A 16,956-nucleotide genomic window follows, 5' to 3' on the forward strand; every position below is an offset into this window, starting at 1 on the left:
CATTAAAAACAACACCACCACAACAATCTGAAAACACATCAGTACAGATAAAGATAGGTCAGGATAAAGCTAGTTACTGATCATCTGTCTGTATGATTTTGAAGCCCCTGCCACATTTGGTTCTTATCCACAGAGAAGTATTTTACCACCCATTTTAGTATATAGCATAAAATGTCAAATAAATACATGTCATGTGTAATACATATGTATAATCACACTGCCTCACAGTTCTGACTTGTCACGTAAAATATATTGTTTTCTTTTAAAAGGAGAGGGGAAGCACGGATATTCAATATGAACTGGGCTTGGCACCACATAGAAAAACAGCCTTTCATTTCCTGGATTAAATATTTCCTTTGTTGCTTTGGTATCAGCCACTCCCCTAACTTATTATTCATTCTGAAACATTAAAGAATCATTTCTGTGAAATACCAAACAGTAAAGTAGTTTGAACTAGGAACAAGTGCTTCAAAAGAAGTATTTACTCTTCCAAGGACTTGAACATTACTCACAGAACAATAAGTTCTGGCATCATTCAAAATATCATTTCTCAGTCCTGAGATACTGTGTCATAATTCAGCATAATGCACGTGCACAAAACTGGAAAACACCAAGAAATGCTCTGTATGTATGTATGTATGTATGTATGTATGTATGTATGTATGTATGTATTTATTTATTTAGTTCGTTAGTTCAATGTATATACCGCCCATAGCAAAATAGCTCTCAGGGCGGTGAACAACAAGAGTAAAATACGGTACATCATAATGATAGAATCACAAAAACATATACTAGACACAAATAGAAAAACAAAACATCACTAAACTAAAGACAAAATACATTAAAAAGATTGAAAATTATAGAATTAAAATAGTTAAAATGCCTGGGAGCATAAAAAGGTCTTTACCTGGCGCCGAAAAGATAGTAATGTAGGCGCCAAGCATACCTCTTCAGGGAGGCTATTCCACAGCTCGGGGGCCACCACAGAAAAGGCCCTACATCTAGTAACCACTCTCCGGGCTTCAAGATGTGTTGGTACCTGGAGGAGGGCCTTAGATGCAGAACGAAGTGAGCGGGTAGGTTCATAGCGAGACAGGCGTTCCACAAGGTATTGCGGTCCCGCGCCGTGTAAGGCTTTATAGGTCAAAACCAGCACCTTGAATCTCGCCCGGAAACAGATAGGTAGCCAGTGTAGACGAGCCAGAACAGGAGTTATGTGCGAAGACCGACTGGTCCTCGTCAATAGTCTAGCTGCCACGTTCTGCACTAAGAACATAAGAACATAAGAAGAGCCTGCTGGATCAGGCCAGTGGCCCATCTAGTCCAGCATCCTGTTCTCGCAGTGGCCAACCAGGTGCCTGGGGGAAGCCCGCAAGCAGGACCCGAGTGCAAGAACACTCTCCCCTCCTGAGGCTTCCGCCAACTGGTTTTCAGAAGCATGCTGCCTCTGACTAGGGTGGCACAGCACAGCCATCACGGCTAGTAGCCATTGATAGCCCTGTCCTCCATGAATTTGTCTAATCTTCTTTTAAAGCCATCCAAGCTGGTGGCCATTACTGCATCTTGTGGGAGCAAATTCCATAGTTTAACTATGCGCTGAGTAAAGAAGTACTTCCTTTTGTCTGTCCTGAATCTTCCAACATTCAGCTTCTTTGAATGTCCACGAGTTCTAGTATTATGAGAGAGGGAGAAGAACTTTTCTCTATCCACTTTCTCAATGCCATGCATAATTCTATACACTTCTATCAGGTCTCCTCTGACCCGCCTTTTCTCTAAACTAAAAAGCCCCAAATGCTGCAACCTTTCCTTGTAAGGGAGTCGCTCCATCCCCTTGATCATTCTGGTTGCCCTCTTCTGAACCTTTTCCAACTCTATAATATCCTTTTTGAGATGAGGCGACCAGAACTGTACACAGTATTCCAAATGCGGCCACACCATAGATTTATACAACGGCATTATGATATCGGCTGTTTTATTTTCAATACCTTTCCTAATTATCGCTAGCATGGAATTTGCCTTTTTCACAGCTGCCGCACACTGGGTCGACATTTTCATCGTGCTGTCCACTACAACCCTGAGGTCTCTCTCCTGGTCGGTCACCGCCAGTTCAGACCCCATGAGCTGAAGCTTCCGGACTGTTTTAAAGGGCAGCCCTACGTAGAGCGCATTACAGTAATCCAATCTCGAAGTTACCAGAGCATGAACAACTGAGGCGAGGTCGTCACCATCCAGATAGGGGCGTAGTTGGGCTACCAAACGGAGATGGTAAAACGCATTCCGTGCCACCGAGGCCACTTGAGCCTCGAGAGACAAGGAAGGGTCAAAAAGAACCCCCAGACTACGAACCTGTTCTTTCAGGGGGAGTGTAACCCCATCCAGAACAGGATGAACAGTATTAGTACTGTCATGGAGAGTGCTGATCTTCTGACAGTCATGATGGTGCACACACACACACCCCTTCACTATCAGAGGCAGTGTGCCGAGAATTCCTAGTGGGGAGAGCTCTGTTACACTGAGGTCCTTTTTGTGGGCTTAGCCACAGGCACCTGGTTAGTTACAGTGGGAACCAAATGCTGGAATAATCAGGCCTCTGATCTGATCTAGCAGGGCTGTTATGTTCTTAACTGTCTAAATCAAAGTTATGAATGTTATTGTTGTGAATGGGTCTACTGTTATGGTGTTAAGTAACCTGATGGGTTGTCAAGAGCATTTAACAAAAGGAACCTGATGATCCTTAAGATCCTAAACCTCTGTCCAGCTTTTGAGATGCGACTCCCATCAGAGTTTGGATGAGAAACTGCAAGAAGCAGTTTGAATGTGTCGATAAATAAAGAGAGAGCATGGAGGTTTTTTTTACTGGAATTGCTTAAAATTGAAGCCAGTTTGGAGTTCAGTTGCTCTTTGGGACTCCTAAACAAAGGAACATAGAAAAACGGCCTCATATAAAGTCAGGCCTTTGGTCCATCTGGCTCACTATCGTCAACACTCAGTGGCTCTCCAGGGTCTCAGTCAGGAGTCCTTTCCAGCCCCACCCTGAGATGCTAGAATTGAACGTGAGATCTTTCGCACGCATAGCAGGTGCTCTACCATGGAGCTACCGCTCTTCCAAACAGAATTAGTGGTTGTGCTACCTGTTTTAGGAGTCCGCTTCCACTATATTCTGCTTGTACATTTATAACCAAATATTACAAAGATACCACTGGTCTCCAGCGTTCTCTCTCATCTAAAGCAAACTAAACACCATACAACTGCCCTGAACTTCTCACTGCTTGTGAAAGTAGGGAGCAAAAGACAGCGAACAATCTGTCAGGAAATAACTGCAAAAATGTGTGTTAAATAAAAAATGGACACATTTCTTGCACAGAACACTTAGGGGGAAAAGCTGGTTGTACAGTGAACTAAATCACAATTTTACATGAGGAAACTCTAGGTTTTGTGAAAGCCAAGTAGCAATTTATCCTGCTTAAAGCACAATAAGCTTGGAGTAAGTCATTGAACTCAATGGAACTTACTGCTGAGTAGACATGCACAGGATTGCACTGTAACTCCAAAGATGTTGGTGCAAACTGAAGATATTCAACACAGCACAGTGGCCACCTCACTCCAACTCTGACTGAAGGTCATATATGTGTCAAACAGCACTGGCCTGAGCACAGATCCCACAGGAACCCCACTGTTTACTTCCCTCCATTGTGAAATGTGTCTATTTATTCCTGCTCTTGGCTTCCTGTTCCATCCGTGGTTCCAGCATCAGCGTTCCCCCCCCCAACCCATTTGTTTACCATATCGGGCTATGATTAACAGTTGATAGAGAACTTGAAAGCTTGAAAGCTATTTTGTACGAATTTAGTTGATCTAAAGGGATTGCCCCAATGTGGAGTTTGGAGTTTTTCTTATGGACCTTTCCCCTTTTTTATGGTTTTAACCAGGTACTGATCCATCAGAGGACTTTCACTATTATTCTGACTGCTGAATTTTCTTAGGAGAGTTTGGTATGCTATTTGGATCCCCCCCCCATTTTATTTATTGGATTTTCCAAAGCAAGCAACAACAAATAACAAATAAGTCACCTCCCCACCATCCTCCCTCCCTCCTCCAATGTGATGGACATGGGAAAGTACATTTTTAAACACTAGCCCAAAGTTGTTCATGTATCACTGGTGGCGTCCAGTTCTGTCTATTCTCAATGCATGAGTTGTAAATGAGTACTATGTCTCCAAAAAGTCGACTTTACTCCTGTGGTCGTTCAAGGCCCATACTTGTTTCATCAACTTTTCTATTAAAGCAACAGTCCACATTTTTTGCCTCCAACTATGTATATTTACAATGTCCAGTCCTTTCCAGTATTGTGCAGTGACTTGCCTTGCTGCCACAAGGAAAAAGGTAATCTTTACATAGTAGATCCTTCTAGTCCTCATGGAAAATTGTCAATAAAGCCAACCAGGGTGAGCAGGCAACACCTTGTTGTGTAATGATACTGTTATAGGATTGGGGGGTTGAGATGGATTGGTGTCTTTTTTTCAGCACAATTTGGAATCTGTACAAGTGGAGTTGTAGCAGAGAAATCTGCTCCACTGGTCAAACAAGTTCCTTTCATGGGCTAATGGGTTCAGCCAAGTTTGTCAACTGCTCCATTAACATCTGTAAGGATTTTTGGACAAGAAGATATGTGTTGCCATAGGAAGAAATGGGCAGGGATGCTCCTTAAGGAGAGCAATTCCCCCCACACTCTCATAAAGAAGTACTTTATGTGTTTGAATCAGTGTTACTCTGGGTGGAGCTGGGAAAAGACACAGAGGAGCTTTCTCTGTTGTCTGTGCTGAACCCCAAGCTATGGCTGGGAACAGTCCCCTACAAGTCTAATGGGGAAGCAAGATCTATTGGACTGTTAATACTGAGAACCCCTCCATCTTAAGCCCGCGTTTTGTGTGTGTGTGTATGTGTGTGTAAATAAAACTATATATCCTAAAAACACCACAGTCTTTGCTGACCTTCATTCCAAGGAAACCAAACCCTGGGTAAGCACTTGAACCCCTGGAAGTCTTGCAGAGCTCAGAGACTGGGGCGTGCACAATATTCATTTTATTGAAGACATTTTTCTAAAACGAAGCTACCACATATGAAGCACAGTGTCAACAGTATTAAAACGCCTCCAGCAAGGAGGGCACACCTGTGGGTCAATCCTGTTGAGTTTCTGTGGAATCAGATGCCACCTATGTAAAATTTTAATAGTGTTTCACAGATTTTAGCCAAGACAGATATCACAGGTTTCTTGATCCATATATTGTTCCAATCACCCTGATCCATTTCAGTTCCCATATCAGATTCCCATTAGCACTTCACCAAATCTAAACTGGATGTGTTGATGTCACTTCTTATTTTATAACATACAAATAATATTTTCTTTGTGGTCAGGGATATACTCTGAATCAAATTTTCAAACTGGGTTAAAGGACGTGTGGCATGAGTAAGAACAGCTGCCACAGAAATAAAGGGAATTACTTGGTGTAGCTGGAGCCACTGAGGGCGCTCTCCACCAAATTCAGCTACCAACTGCTCATGAGACAGGTAATGGTTAAATAAAATGCACTCATCATCAACATCAACCAGTAACTTACAATAGTCGTTTGGCAGGGTAATCCAGCTAGTGCCACCGAGCCACCAGCCTGACACTGTGCCTCAACAGAATGAAGCCCAGCCCCATTTCAAAATGTAGCTTGGCATTTACAGCTATTTTCACATGGCCTCATAAAACTGAGGGTGTGATAACAGAGCTATTGCTAAGCTCTTGAGATTGCTTCACCTCCTTGTCAGCCTCACTTTGCTATGAAGGCGGAGGGAAGAAGTGTCACCTGCACCAGCACATTCAGCACCCTACTCATCAAAGATAAAGTATGTTTATTTATTTATTATTTATTCAATTTTATATTCCACCCTTCCTCCAAGAACGAGCCCAGGGCAGCAAACAAAAACACTACAAGCAATTAATACATCTAAAGAACAAAAGACTTTAAAACAAAACATATTAAAAGCATCTTCTAAAAAACAACTTTAAAAAACATTAAAAAGCAATTCCAGCACAGATGCAGACTGGGATAAGGTCTCCACTTAAAAGACTTGTTGAAAGAGCAATGTCCTCAGCAGGCACCGAAAAGATAACAGAAATTGTGCCTGTCTAATATTTAAGGGGAGGGAATTCAAAAAAGGTCAGTGCACAACACTAAAGGTCAATTCCTGTGCTGTATGGAACAACTTCCTGATAAGATGGCCCTCACCTGTAGAGCACAGTGATCAACTCAGTATATAAGGGGAAAGATGATCTTTCAGGATCCTGGTCTCAAGCTGCATAAGGCTTTGTACACCAAAACCAGTACCTTGAATTTAGCTAATGGGCAGCCAGTGCAATTCTTTCAGCAGAGGAGTAACATGTTGGCGATACCCTGCCCCAGTGAGCAGTCACACCACTGCATTTTGCACCAGCTGCAGCTTCCAGACCAACCTCAAGGTCATCCCCACATAGAGAGCATTACAGTAATCCAGCCTGGAGGTTACCAGTGCATGGACAACAGTGGTCAGGCTATCCCAGTCCAGAAACGGCCGCAGCTGTCTTACCAGCTGAAGCTGGTAAAAGGCATTCCTAGCCACGAGGTCACCTGGGCCTCTAGCGAGAAGGATGGTTCCAGGAGCACCCCCAGACAATGAACCTGCTCTTTCACAGGGAGTACAACCCCACCCAAACCAGAGTCCAGGCACTAGCCCAGGGCTTGCACAACCTCTCCTGATTCAGATGTTACAGATTAATAGAGCTGGCTATCATCAGTGTACTGCTGACACCTCACCACAAATCTTCTGATGACCACTCCCAAGGGCTTCATATAGATATTAAACAGCACTGGAGACAAGATGGTACCCTGCGGCACCCCACAGCACAACTGAGTTCCCACCGGGCCGTGAAGACCTGGCTCTTCAGGCAGGCCTTTGGGGTGGGCTAGATTTTAACATCATTACTTTTAGATTTTAATGCTATTGTATTGATGTGTCACTTTATGCTATTTTGCTTATTTTGTACGTCGCCCAGAGTGACTGGTTAGGCAGCCAGATGGGCGATTAAGAAATCCAATAAATAAATAAATAAAAACTGCCAGGGGGCCAAAAGACAATCACCTAATGCTATTCTCCTAAAGCGACCCTGGAGGTGGGATCCGAACCACTGTAAAACAGTGCCTCCGATACCCACTTCACCAAGTCGGCTCAGAAGGATACCATGGTCAATGGTATCAAAAGCTGCTGAGAGATCAAGTAAGAATGACAGGGTCACGCTCCCCCTGTCCTTCTCCCAAAGGAGACCAAAGACGATTCAGTCCCATAACCAGGCCTGAACCCAGATTGGAATGGGTCAAGATAATCTGATAAATTGTTATATATGTAATTACATATATGTTCCCAAATTGGATTCACAAGAATAGGATTGCCCCTTTCCCTTATGCATCACAGTTTCAATCACTCCTCATCCCTCCAGCTTTTTTTTCTTTGCAGGGAAAAACATACAGGTACCATATGGATACCTGAACATTTTCCCCTTGGGCAAATAGCATCAAAGAGGATTAAAACTGGGAAAACATCACAAAGGAGAAGCACAAAAACAAATCCCAAAACCTCCCACAAATCTGATCAGGGCTCTCATAGGAAATCCTAATTACAGGTTTCCAAGATCCTAATTACAGATTAGTTGTGCCCAGAGTGTCAGAAGCTGTTGACTGGAAATGTCTCCCATAGTACTAATACTGGCCAGCGCCAGAACTGAAAACTTTTGAGGAGTCAAAGCTGCCAAATGGCGAAGAGCATCACAAACCTAAGACATAGCACAGCACTCATCAGACAACACAGCTACAGAGAAAAAAAACATTTTTAATTGCTCACTACACTGGGGGCACAGATTGAATCTCTGGGTAGCTACGTAAATGATTTTTATAGGAATATTGTTTAGCGGGATGCTGTTTTTATCATTTGCTTTAACATGTTTTTGATTGTTATATTTAACTTTTGTTGGCTATCTTTTGGTGTTGTTATATGCCTTCAAGTCGATTACGACTTGGGGCGACCCTATGAATCTGTTTTGGATATATTCATAGGGTTTTCTGATAAGAGGTATTCAAAGGTAGTTTACCATTGCCTTCCTCCAAGCCTATGGCACCCGCTATTCCCAGGCGGTCTCCCATCCAAGGACTAACCAGGCCTGACCCAGCTTAGCTTCCGAGAGCAGACCAGATCAGGTGTGTTCAGGGTAGTATGGCCATAGACAGGCTATCTTCCAGCGGGATAGAAAAGGTTATAAACAGCAACAACAATACTATTTCATGCTGATATAGCATATTAACAGTTAAACAATTCAAGTAAGTTCAGTACTACTTACAACAGTCCTGTAGTACAGGATTCTTATCACCCCACTGTAAATCAAGGGCTGAGGCTAAGAGAACAATAGCTTCCAAAGGCTACTAATATATTCATGGTGCAAAGGACATTTGAAAAATCCCACTATTAAGGCAGGCACAGCACTTCTGGATCCCCTCACCTAGGCCTTGAAGCCACCTGCCCTTGCTCCCTCTGATGCCAGGAACTACTAAACCTGCTAAACCAGTTGCCGGAAGCCTCAGGAGGGGAGAGTGTCCTTGCACTCGGGTCCTGCTTGCGGGCTTCCCCCAGGCACCTGGTTGGCCACTGTGAGAACAGGATGCTGGACTAGATGGGCCACTGGCCTGATCCAGCAGGCTCTTCTTATGTTCTTATTCCCAATTACACTGCTGTGACGTTGCCTCTTTTCCGTCACATCTCTCCTTTGGCACAGCCACCTCATTCCCATTACCTGCTGTCACTCAGCTTGCAACTAAGGCTAAGCGCATACAACTGAAGGGACTATTGCTTCCCCATTTACTCCTGTAAACAGCACCTTCAGAGGCAAATGGTGGGGGGGGGGGGACGACTGGTGAAAGAGAGCTGCAACGATCCAGATTGGCTTAGCAGCTGCTTCTCCTTCAAAAGAAAGGCAGCCAGCTTAAGCATGCTTTTTAAAAAGTGCGAGCAACAAAATATGTAGTTTAGCCTTAGTTTTGCCCCAAAAGGGGAGGCAGCAGAGAGAATACCTTTTGATAAAACGAAGAGTGCTGGACTAGGACCTGGGAGACCAGGATTTTAATCCCCACTCTGCCATGAAGCTTGCTGGATGACTTTGGGCCAGTCGCAGCCTCTCAGCCTAACCTACCTCACAGGATTGTTGTGAGGATAAAATGGAGACGGAGGAGAACCATATGCATCACCTTGAGCTCCTTGGAGGAAAGGTGGGATATAAATGTAATAAATAAATAAATAAAATTTATTACTGTTACAAAATCTGTGAATTGTAGTGCAGATTTCTAGGACCTTTGCTTAATGTATACCCGACAGACTCATCTGATTTTATTTTTAGATGGATCAGCAATCTCATCTCATGCTTACCTCTTGTGGAGGTTGTCTACGACAACACAGGTGAAGCAAACACTAGCAAAACCTCATTAACCTACCTTTTTTGTTCTTTCATTCTTATTTTTTGCTTCCTGAGAAAGCGAGCATTCTTCAGGGGGCAGGGTCAAGCGTAGTCGACAAACATTTGCCTAAAGGAAAGACAAAACTCTGCTTTCAGTATATTAAGAACATTACCTTCTTTGTGAAAAAGATGAAAAGTTACTTTCTAGTGGACAGCTTCTTTAGTTCAAGGAACAAGAAAAACAGAAGTCAAGAACAACTTTATATCAGAAATGATTAAATGCTGTTGAAAGATGAGGGGGGGAGGTGAGACAAGGACTATCTACAAGCAACAGTTTTCATAAGTCAAACTCATTCCATGACAAACGGAATTATCAATATGAAAATATTCTCATGAACAACAGACAATTGCCACTTTATAAACAGAGAGAGTGAACTAGGTGGGGAAAATGTTTACTTTACCAAAGAAAATACATAAAACTGCACTCCTCTGAACGGAATAAATTTTGCTCTTGCTTTCATTCTGGAGAGCTCTGCAACCATTTTGACACAGCTGTTTCCAGTACATTTTTTCAAGAGATGGTAAAATAACCAGGCAATAAATACTGTGATGCTGAGTGCAAGATTTACCACAGTTCCCCATCAATTACAGAAAGCATTAAGGTATGAGTGAGGGGCCTTTTTCAGACTGAGGACCAAATTCCCTGTCAGGCAGCCTTCCGGGGGCCATATGCCGGGGGGGGGGGGCAAGGGCAAAAGCAGGCAGACCAGTAAATGCAGATTAGTTTCCACATACGATCTGGTTGGCCACTCTGCCTTCCTTCCAGACAAGCAAGAGCTCAAGGAGACGTTCCAGACAAAAGTACCCAAGGAAGGTGCAAAGCAGGGCCAAGGAGGGACGTGCAGAGTTGCATGGGCCGCAATGAGAGCCCAGCAGGGCCACAAAGGGACCCCAGGCCTGAGTCTTCCCACCCGTGCATTAAGGCTTCTTGGGTTCTAGCGCAAGTCAGATCTTATTCAACATTTTTACTGCATGAGATGCATGCTAATATTCTGCCATCATTTTATTATCTGTGAGTGGTGCTCCATTGCACGAACAGAGACAGGAAATGTTCCAAAACATCAGAACAATGGCTCTCTAAAAGCAAGCATTTATCAGCCGATCTTGGTTTTCTGTCCCGAGAGCATGCAAATAGTATGCATCCTGGCAACAGTCTAGGTTGTCAAACTAGTGGAAATGCTATTTACAGAAGGATGAATACATGAACAGCCTTTTCACGTTTTACCAGGATTTTGAGATGTTTCAGAAACAATTTACATAGTTTTAAGTTAATGCTTATAAGTGATAACTGCCAGTATCCAAGGAAGCAGCAAAATCATCATTGTTACTCATTCCTTTAGGGGTTTTTCATTCACTAAGCAGAGGCAAACCCAGGTTTATCTCTGAAAGCACACTTCACAAGAGCTACAACCAAGCCTAGATTCCTGAGTGTACTTGTTTGCAAACACAAGTTTGCTCCTACTAGGTTCATACTTCAGATTCCACTGCAAACTTCTTTTAAAAAATTCTTTGTAGAAGGACTGTAACTCATTGTAGCCAAACCAAATGCCTCCATGCTGACTGCTTCTCTATAACCATCAAAGCCACAACCAACATCTATCTAAAATCAGGAAAATGCTGTACATGGTTTGGACATAAAAATAACAAAAAACGATTGCACTAGACAAGATATTGATACTACAACAAAACAAATGTGTTTTACCTGGTACCATGATAAAAACACCTTCTCAAACGTATAAATACAAATTAAATCCTGTGAGGTTTACAGGACTTGCCAGATTCATGGAGGAACAGGAAAGGCAAAGGCACCACCAGCCAAACCAAAAGTGCCACTTGAAGAGAGACACTGCATACAGCCAGTTAAGCACTTTGACATGCATTTGAACTATTTTAGCCCCTTTAGTTTGTACGTTTTGAGTAGTCTCACTCATGAAAAATACAGGCAGAAAATAGCATTTAGCCTAAGAGAGAAGTATGTTTACACCGTAATTTAATACTATTATATAGTGCTGACTCCTTGCTTTAAGTTACTTTATGTGTCGCTATATTTCTATTTTACTGTTATTGTTTTTATTATTTCTATATTTTGTAGTTTTAAACTATTCTGAGCTGCCCTGAACACTACAGACAGTGGAAGCATGGTTATAAATTCTCTTAAATGAACATTATGGCATGGATCAAACAATTATGCAATACAAGTCACATTAACATCACAACTGGGAGAAGGGGAAACTATATAGGATTGCACATGCGGCCAGCTCATCTTAATGTGGCTGCGAATCCTGAAGTACATAGGTCTCTCAGTGTGTAAAAGGGAGGGAATGCATAGCTCTGGAGAAAATTTATCTTAAGCAAAACAATTAACCTTTGTAATATGGAACTAACAATTTCATTTAGATCTGCTTTAATGAACAAGTGCAATCTGAGTATCTTAAACAACTAAATGTTGCCTTTCTACTTCCCTGACCTTGACAGAGAAAGAGACATACAAATCAGTACATGTGCCAATAATATACTGGCAACTGGAATTTGTTTTTGAGATTCTGGAGTACAGGTTCAGGCAAGAGCCAGGGAGCTCACAGATGGCTTTTGGGTTGCATCTTAGGCCCACTGAAATCGGTAGACTTAATTTAATCAAGGTGGACTATGCTGAGAATGGCTTTGTTGGATTCAACTCTGCCTTAAAAGAAAGCGGGAAAAAGCTCTGGGCACATACACATCACAGTGACAGAATAATAAAAATATTAAGAATCATGACAATCTCCATAAAAAAATCACCTCTGTAGCATATATGTTGTACATGTTATATCTGTGTAGTAATCCATAATTCAAATTTCAAAGCTATTATCACCATGTAAGTGCAATCCTATGCATATTTAATCAGAAGAAAGTCCCACTTTGTTCAACAGGCTTCTTCACAGGTAACTGTCTGTAGAATTGCAGCCTTAAAAGTTATTTCTGGTTACAGCCATAATTTTTATAACACGTGAACATTAAGCACAAGAGGCTGAGGTCACAAGAGACTTCAACAGACTTACTATTGCTTAATCTGTGTTGACCTGTGACCTAAATGTTGCAACAAGTGACAAGATAATTGGAATGCAATATGTAAATAAGCTCTCACAATTATTAACATATGCTGTTTATCTATTTGCACCATTTTTTCCTACACAATCATGAGCATTGACTAGAATTAAGGCAATTTTTTCATACTCTTTACATGCACACCGCTCAGACTCCAGTGTGTACCTGCTCGGGGCAGCAAAAAAAAAGGCCATACTGGGATGCCCTCTGTGTCCTCCACATCCTACTAATATCAGATGCACACTTGGTAGGAACATGAAAGAATGCTGTCTCAATAGCTGCTTGGGAATTCCCTGCATAGGGAGGCCCATATAGCCCCCTCTCTCTATGGGCCTTCAGCAGGTCAGCAAAGACTATTCCATTTTGGAAGACTTTTTACCTGCCAACAGAGTCATTCCTAGGGAGGCGCTGGGCCAGCACAAATCACACTGTAGCCCCTCCACGCAACTGCCTCCATCTGCCTCAACCGCCTGCCTCTTCTTCACAGTGGGGGCAGCCTTTCCTCCCGCCCTCAGCTTGTGTTCTTCGGCTGCCACTTCAGCAGCAGCATCCTCTCTCCTATCTCCCCTTTGCCTCCATTATTTCCTTTGCCGCTGCTTTAGGGGCAGCAGTGCCAGCGAGGCCCTCTGCCTTGCTCTAGGGAGGAGGTGGAAAGACTTGCCAGGGGAGCACAGGCAGCAAGGCTTGGCCAGGCACAGTGGTGCCCGAAGTGTAGGGCCCACGGCAACGTCCCCCGTTGCCCCTCCTTATAGACAGCCCTGCCTGGAGGCTTTGGGCTCTTTCACAGGGCGACTTACTATGAGATTGGTGTTACTTGCATCCCTGTTTAATTCACATGGTTCACATGACCTTGCAGGCAAGGAGAAGCTATAATGAAATTTCCCCCTTTAAATATGTATCAACCCAATTCGCTGATAATGCAAAATCCACTTCTGCCTCCTTCTGTCCTGCTGCATTGGAGTTCTGTTTGCCTACTTCACTCACTTCCCCTCACCAGTTTCCTGTCAATTTTCACCCCCAGGTTTTAGCCAGGAGAGGAATGCAATTGACAAGAAACAATGAAACTGGAAAAAAAACAAACCCATCCCCTTCTCCATTTGGGATAGCAATACTTGGAGGAAGTAAACATCCTTCCCAGGGGAACACCCACTAGTGTGAATGTAAAACAGCGGATTTGAAAGTAGGAAGTGTGAACCTTGCAAATCTATTGTGAAGGCAAAAGCTGTGTCTAATACAAAGTTTAGCTCCCCTGTGAATGAGCCCTTTCTCTCTCTCCTGTCCCAAGATAAAACTGTGTTGCTTTACTGAGCTACATTTTTAGCTGGCTGCTACTTTCACTGCCTCTGATTAGTTTTTGCCATGCGTTATTGTGGGGAAGTTCCCTCTTTTGAAATCAAATGTGACTGTGTTGGATTTTATTGGCAACTGGCCGTTTACGTGTATGTTTAAATTAATAGCACTGTGGTCACTCTTCCCAATCGGTTTGACAACACTTATATATCACGCCAGATCCTGGCTGCCACTTAAGATTAAGTCCAGGGTCCCCGTTCTAGGGCACAGTCATTTAGGGTATCTAGAAATGTTGCTTCTTTGTCATGACTGGAACACATATGTAGCCAGTCTGTGTCAGGGAAGTTGAAGGCACCTGTTGCCACAATATTTCCAAGTTTGGATGCTTCCTTGATTTCATTTGTCATCTCAAGATCTCCCTCAGCATCTTGATCAGGGGGATGATAAAATGTCCCGTTACTCACCACCCACAATGATTCTGTGGAAGAGTCTGCCTCTTTTAGGTTTCTAGCTTGCTGGATTCAATGCCCTCTTTCATGTTTCGAGCGACACCACCTCCAATATGTCCTTCCCTGTCCTTCTGATCGTTTCTATCCAGGGATAACCATGTCCCACTGGTTTCTTCCATTCCACCAGGTTTCCGTTATGCTCGCTGTATCAATGCTGACCTCGGAGACAAGCAACCCCAGTTCACCAGTGTTGGTTCAGAGGCTTCTAGCGTTAGCGTATCAACACTTGCCTGCAGTGTCTCCCTGCAAATGCCTTTGACCCTTTTGGTTTGGCCGGTGGTGCTTTTGCCTCTCCTGTTCCTTCAAAGCCACCGACCGCCACCCCATCAGTGGCCTGCTTTGTGCGCCACACTTCCAAACACTCCTGGTGCCACAGGGAACACAAGCCGGGGCTGGCCTGGCCTGCCATTCCAACCATGCGTGGTAAGGAACCAAGGCTCCTCTTGAGGGAGGGAGAAAAATGCCCCCGTCCCCTTTCTCCACCCGCCAGGCAGACCTGAGGTTGTTACACCCCTGCCCCGTCCGCCATCTTAAGCGGGGTTGGGGGCACATTCCCTCCTCCTTGCACACACACGCCCCAAAACGTCTCTCAGGCCGGCTGAACACCTACAATTGACGGCAGCAGGGGGCCTGCGGAGGCGCCGGGCCCGGAGCCGCCCAGACGCGCCTTGGTCCCTGGCCACGCTGCCTGGGGCGGGTTCATGGGAGCCGGAGGAGGCCAGGCCAGGCCCCCCTGGAGGAAGGGCACCAAGGAAGGCTGCGTCAAGACACGCTGCGCCCGGAAGAGGCGACTCTGGTCCCGGCGCGGCGCCAGACTCGTTCCTCCCGAGCCCGAAGGCGGCAGGAGCGCCGCGGCGCCTTTCCCGCCTTTCTGGGGCCGGGGGAGGGGGCGACTCCCTCCGCGCGTGCGCACTCGCTCCCTGATGCGCGCGCCTCCGCCGAGGGGCCGCTTCGGGGTCGCTCGTTCCCCTCGGCAGGCTCCCTCGTCCCCGCCCGGGGCTGCCCCTTCGCGGCTCCTCACCTTCCTCTCCGTGGGGCCCCCCTCGGCGCCGGCCCTCCTCGGCGTGGTGGTGGTGAGGGTGAGACCCGAGCTGTAGCGCAGCATCGCGCTCGCCTCCGCTCCGCTCCGCTCCGTCCGCTCCTCTCAGGCGAGCCCTCCGTGCGCGGCGCTCCTGCGGCCCGTCCCGCTGCCCCCGCCTCCTTCCTCCCTTCCTACCGCCCTCATGGCCGCCGCGGGCGGGCGACGTCCTCCTCAAGAGAGCCGGGCTGGCCGCTTCCCCGCCCGCCGGCCCGCGTGGACAGAGGCAGGCGGACGAGGCGAGGGCGCCGCCCAGGAGAGCCCGACGACAGCGACGTCCTGTGGCCGCAGCGCCTCCGGGATGCTCGCGAATCCATCATTGCGACCTCTTGACCCTCATTTCCCGCGGCAGCCGAGGGAGGGAGATGCGCGGATCCCGGCCCGGCCCCGCTTCTGCCCTTCCCGCCCCACGCCGAGAGGGGCTCCCGGGGCTTCTGCCGGGCCCCAGGTTACAAGAAGGGCCGCCGAGAGCCCCTTCGGATGGAGCCCCCTCCAGGCTGGTTGCGAGCGAGCCCGTTGCAGCAGCCAGGCTGGCCCTTGGCCTCGCCTCAGGAGGTCATGCCGATTCCCGCGGGCAGGGACGCGGGAGAAATGCCTCAGTTTGCCTTTAAAGCCACATCTGGTCAAAGATGTATTTATTCATTCATTCATTCATTCTATCTCTATGCCGCCTTTTGGCCAAAAAGCCCTCAAGGCGGCTCACAAAAAAATAAATACAAAATACACATCAGAAAAGAATACAGTGCACAAAAATTTAAATAACAAAATATTAACATTGTTAAAAAAAACCAAGGTTCTTTACAGGCCTGGAGATAATCTGTCGTTAAAATGTAGTACTGCCTCTTCAAGGATTTTAGTCCTCAAACACTGAGCAGCTGTTGTAAAGGATTTGCTCACCAACATCGGATTCTTCCCCGAAATCATCGTCCATAGACTTGAAGTAGAACTTGTAGTGGGCCAGTTGAGGAGCGCCTTGAAGTCGCCCAGCATCACCCGCTTGGCCAGGGATGGGCAGCTTCACCAGTTACAGCGTCTCCATAGATCATGGCCAGGCCGGTCTCATGGAGGAACCGGACACAGCGGTGTTTGAAGAGCCAGATGTTTAGTTTAGATTCTCTTGGTGTCTGATAACAAGCTGCTGGTCTCATGTTCTCTACAAACATCCAGAGAAGTGGGTCTTGAGACTCAAACAATGATGGCGGCTGTAGTAAGCTAGCTTTGGTAGGTTGCCCTTCAGTTGTCCACTCAGGATACACAGCTGTTTCTCAAAATGTGCACTTTCCCGAATTTTGCAATGCAGTTCTCTAACGTTTACAAAAAGGCATATAGTGGGGGACATCAAAAGGAATATATTCTCAAAATAACATATAAAATACATTATGTTTGGAGAAATGGCCTCCAAACTGCATACAAAA

General features: G+C 45.4%; 1 protein-coding gene and 1 pseudogene across 3 annotated transcripts in view; both read right to left on the bottom strand.

Moving 5' to 3' along the window:
• The window catches only part of MYZAP (myocardial zonula adherens protein), an 88,381-nt gene extending 72,542 nt beyond the window's left edge, over positions 1–15,839 (bottom strand). For 2 of the 3 annotated variants that reach the window (XM_061595949.1, XM_061595947.1), the window contains exons 1-2: positions 15,074–15,398; positions 9,558–9,647 (exon numbers count right to left, since the gene is read on the bottom strand). In XM_061595949.1, coding sequence (XP_061451933.1) covers positions 9,558–9,647; positions 15,074–15,166 — 183 coding nt within the window. In that variant the 5' untranslated portion in view covers positions 15,167–15,398. Of the gene's footprint in view, positions 1–9,557; positions 9,648–15,073; positions 15,399–15,484 lie in introns of those variants that run through there. The other variant, XM_061595948.1, reaches the window with a different exon arrangement.
• On the bottom strand, positions 8,183–8,301 carry LOC133370155 (5S ribosomal RNA; annotated as a pseudogene).
• Positions 15,840–16,956: the final 1,117 nt, after the last annotated feature.

The sequence above is a fragment of the Rhineura floridana genome, chromosome 14 (assembly GCF_030035675.1).
Source record: "Rhineura floridana isolate rRhiFlo1 chromosome 14, rRhiFlo1.hap2, whole genome shotgun sequence".
Lineage (NCBI taxonomy): Eukaryota > Metazoa > Chordata > Lepidosauria > Squamata > Rhineuridae > Rhineura > Rhineura floridana.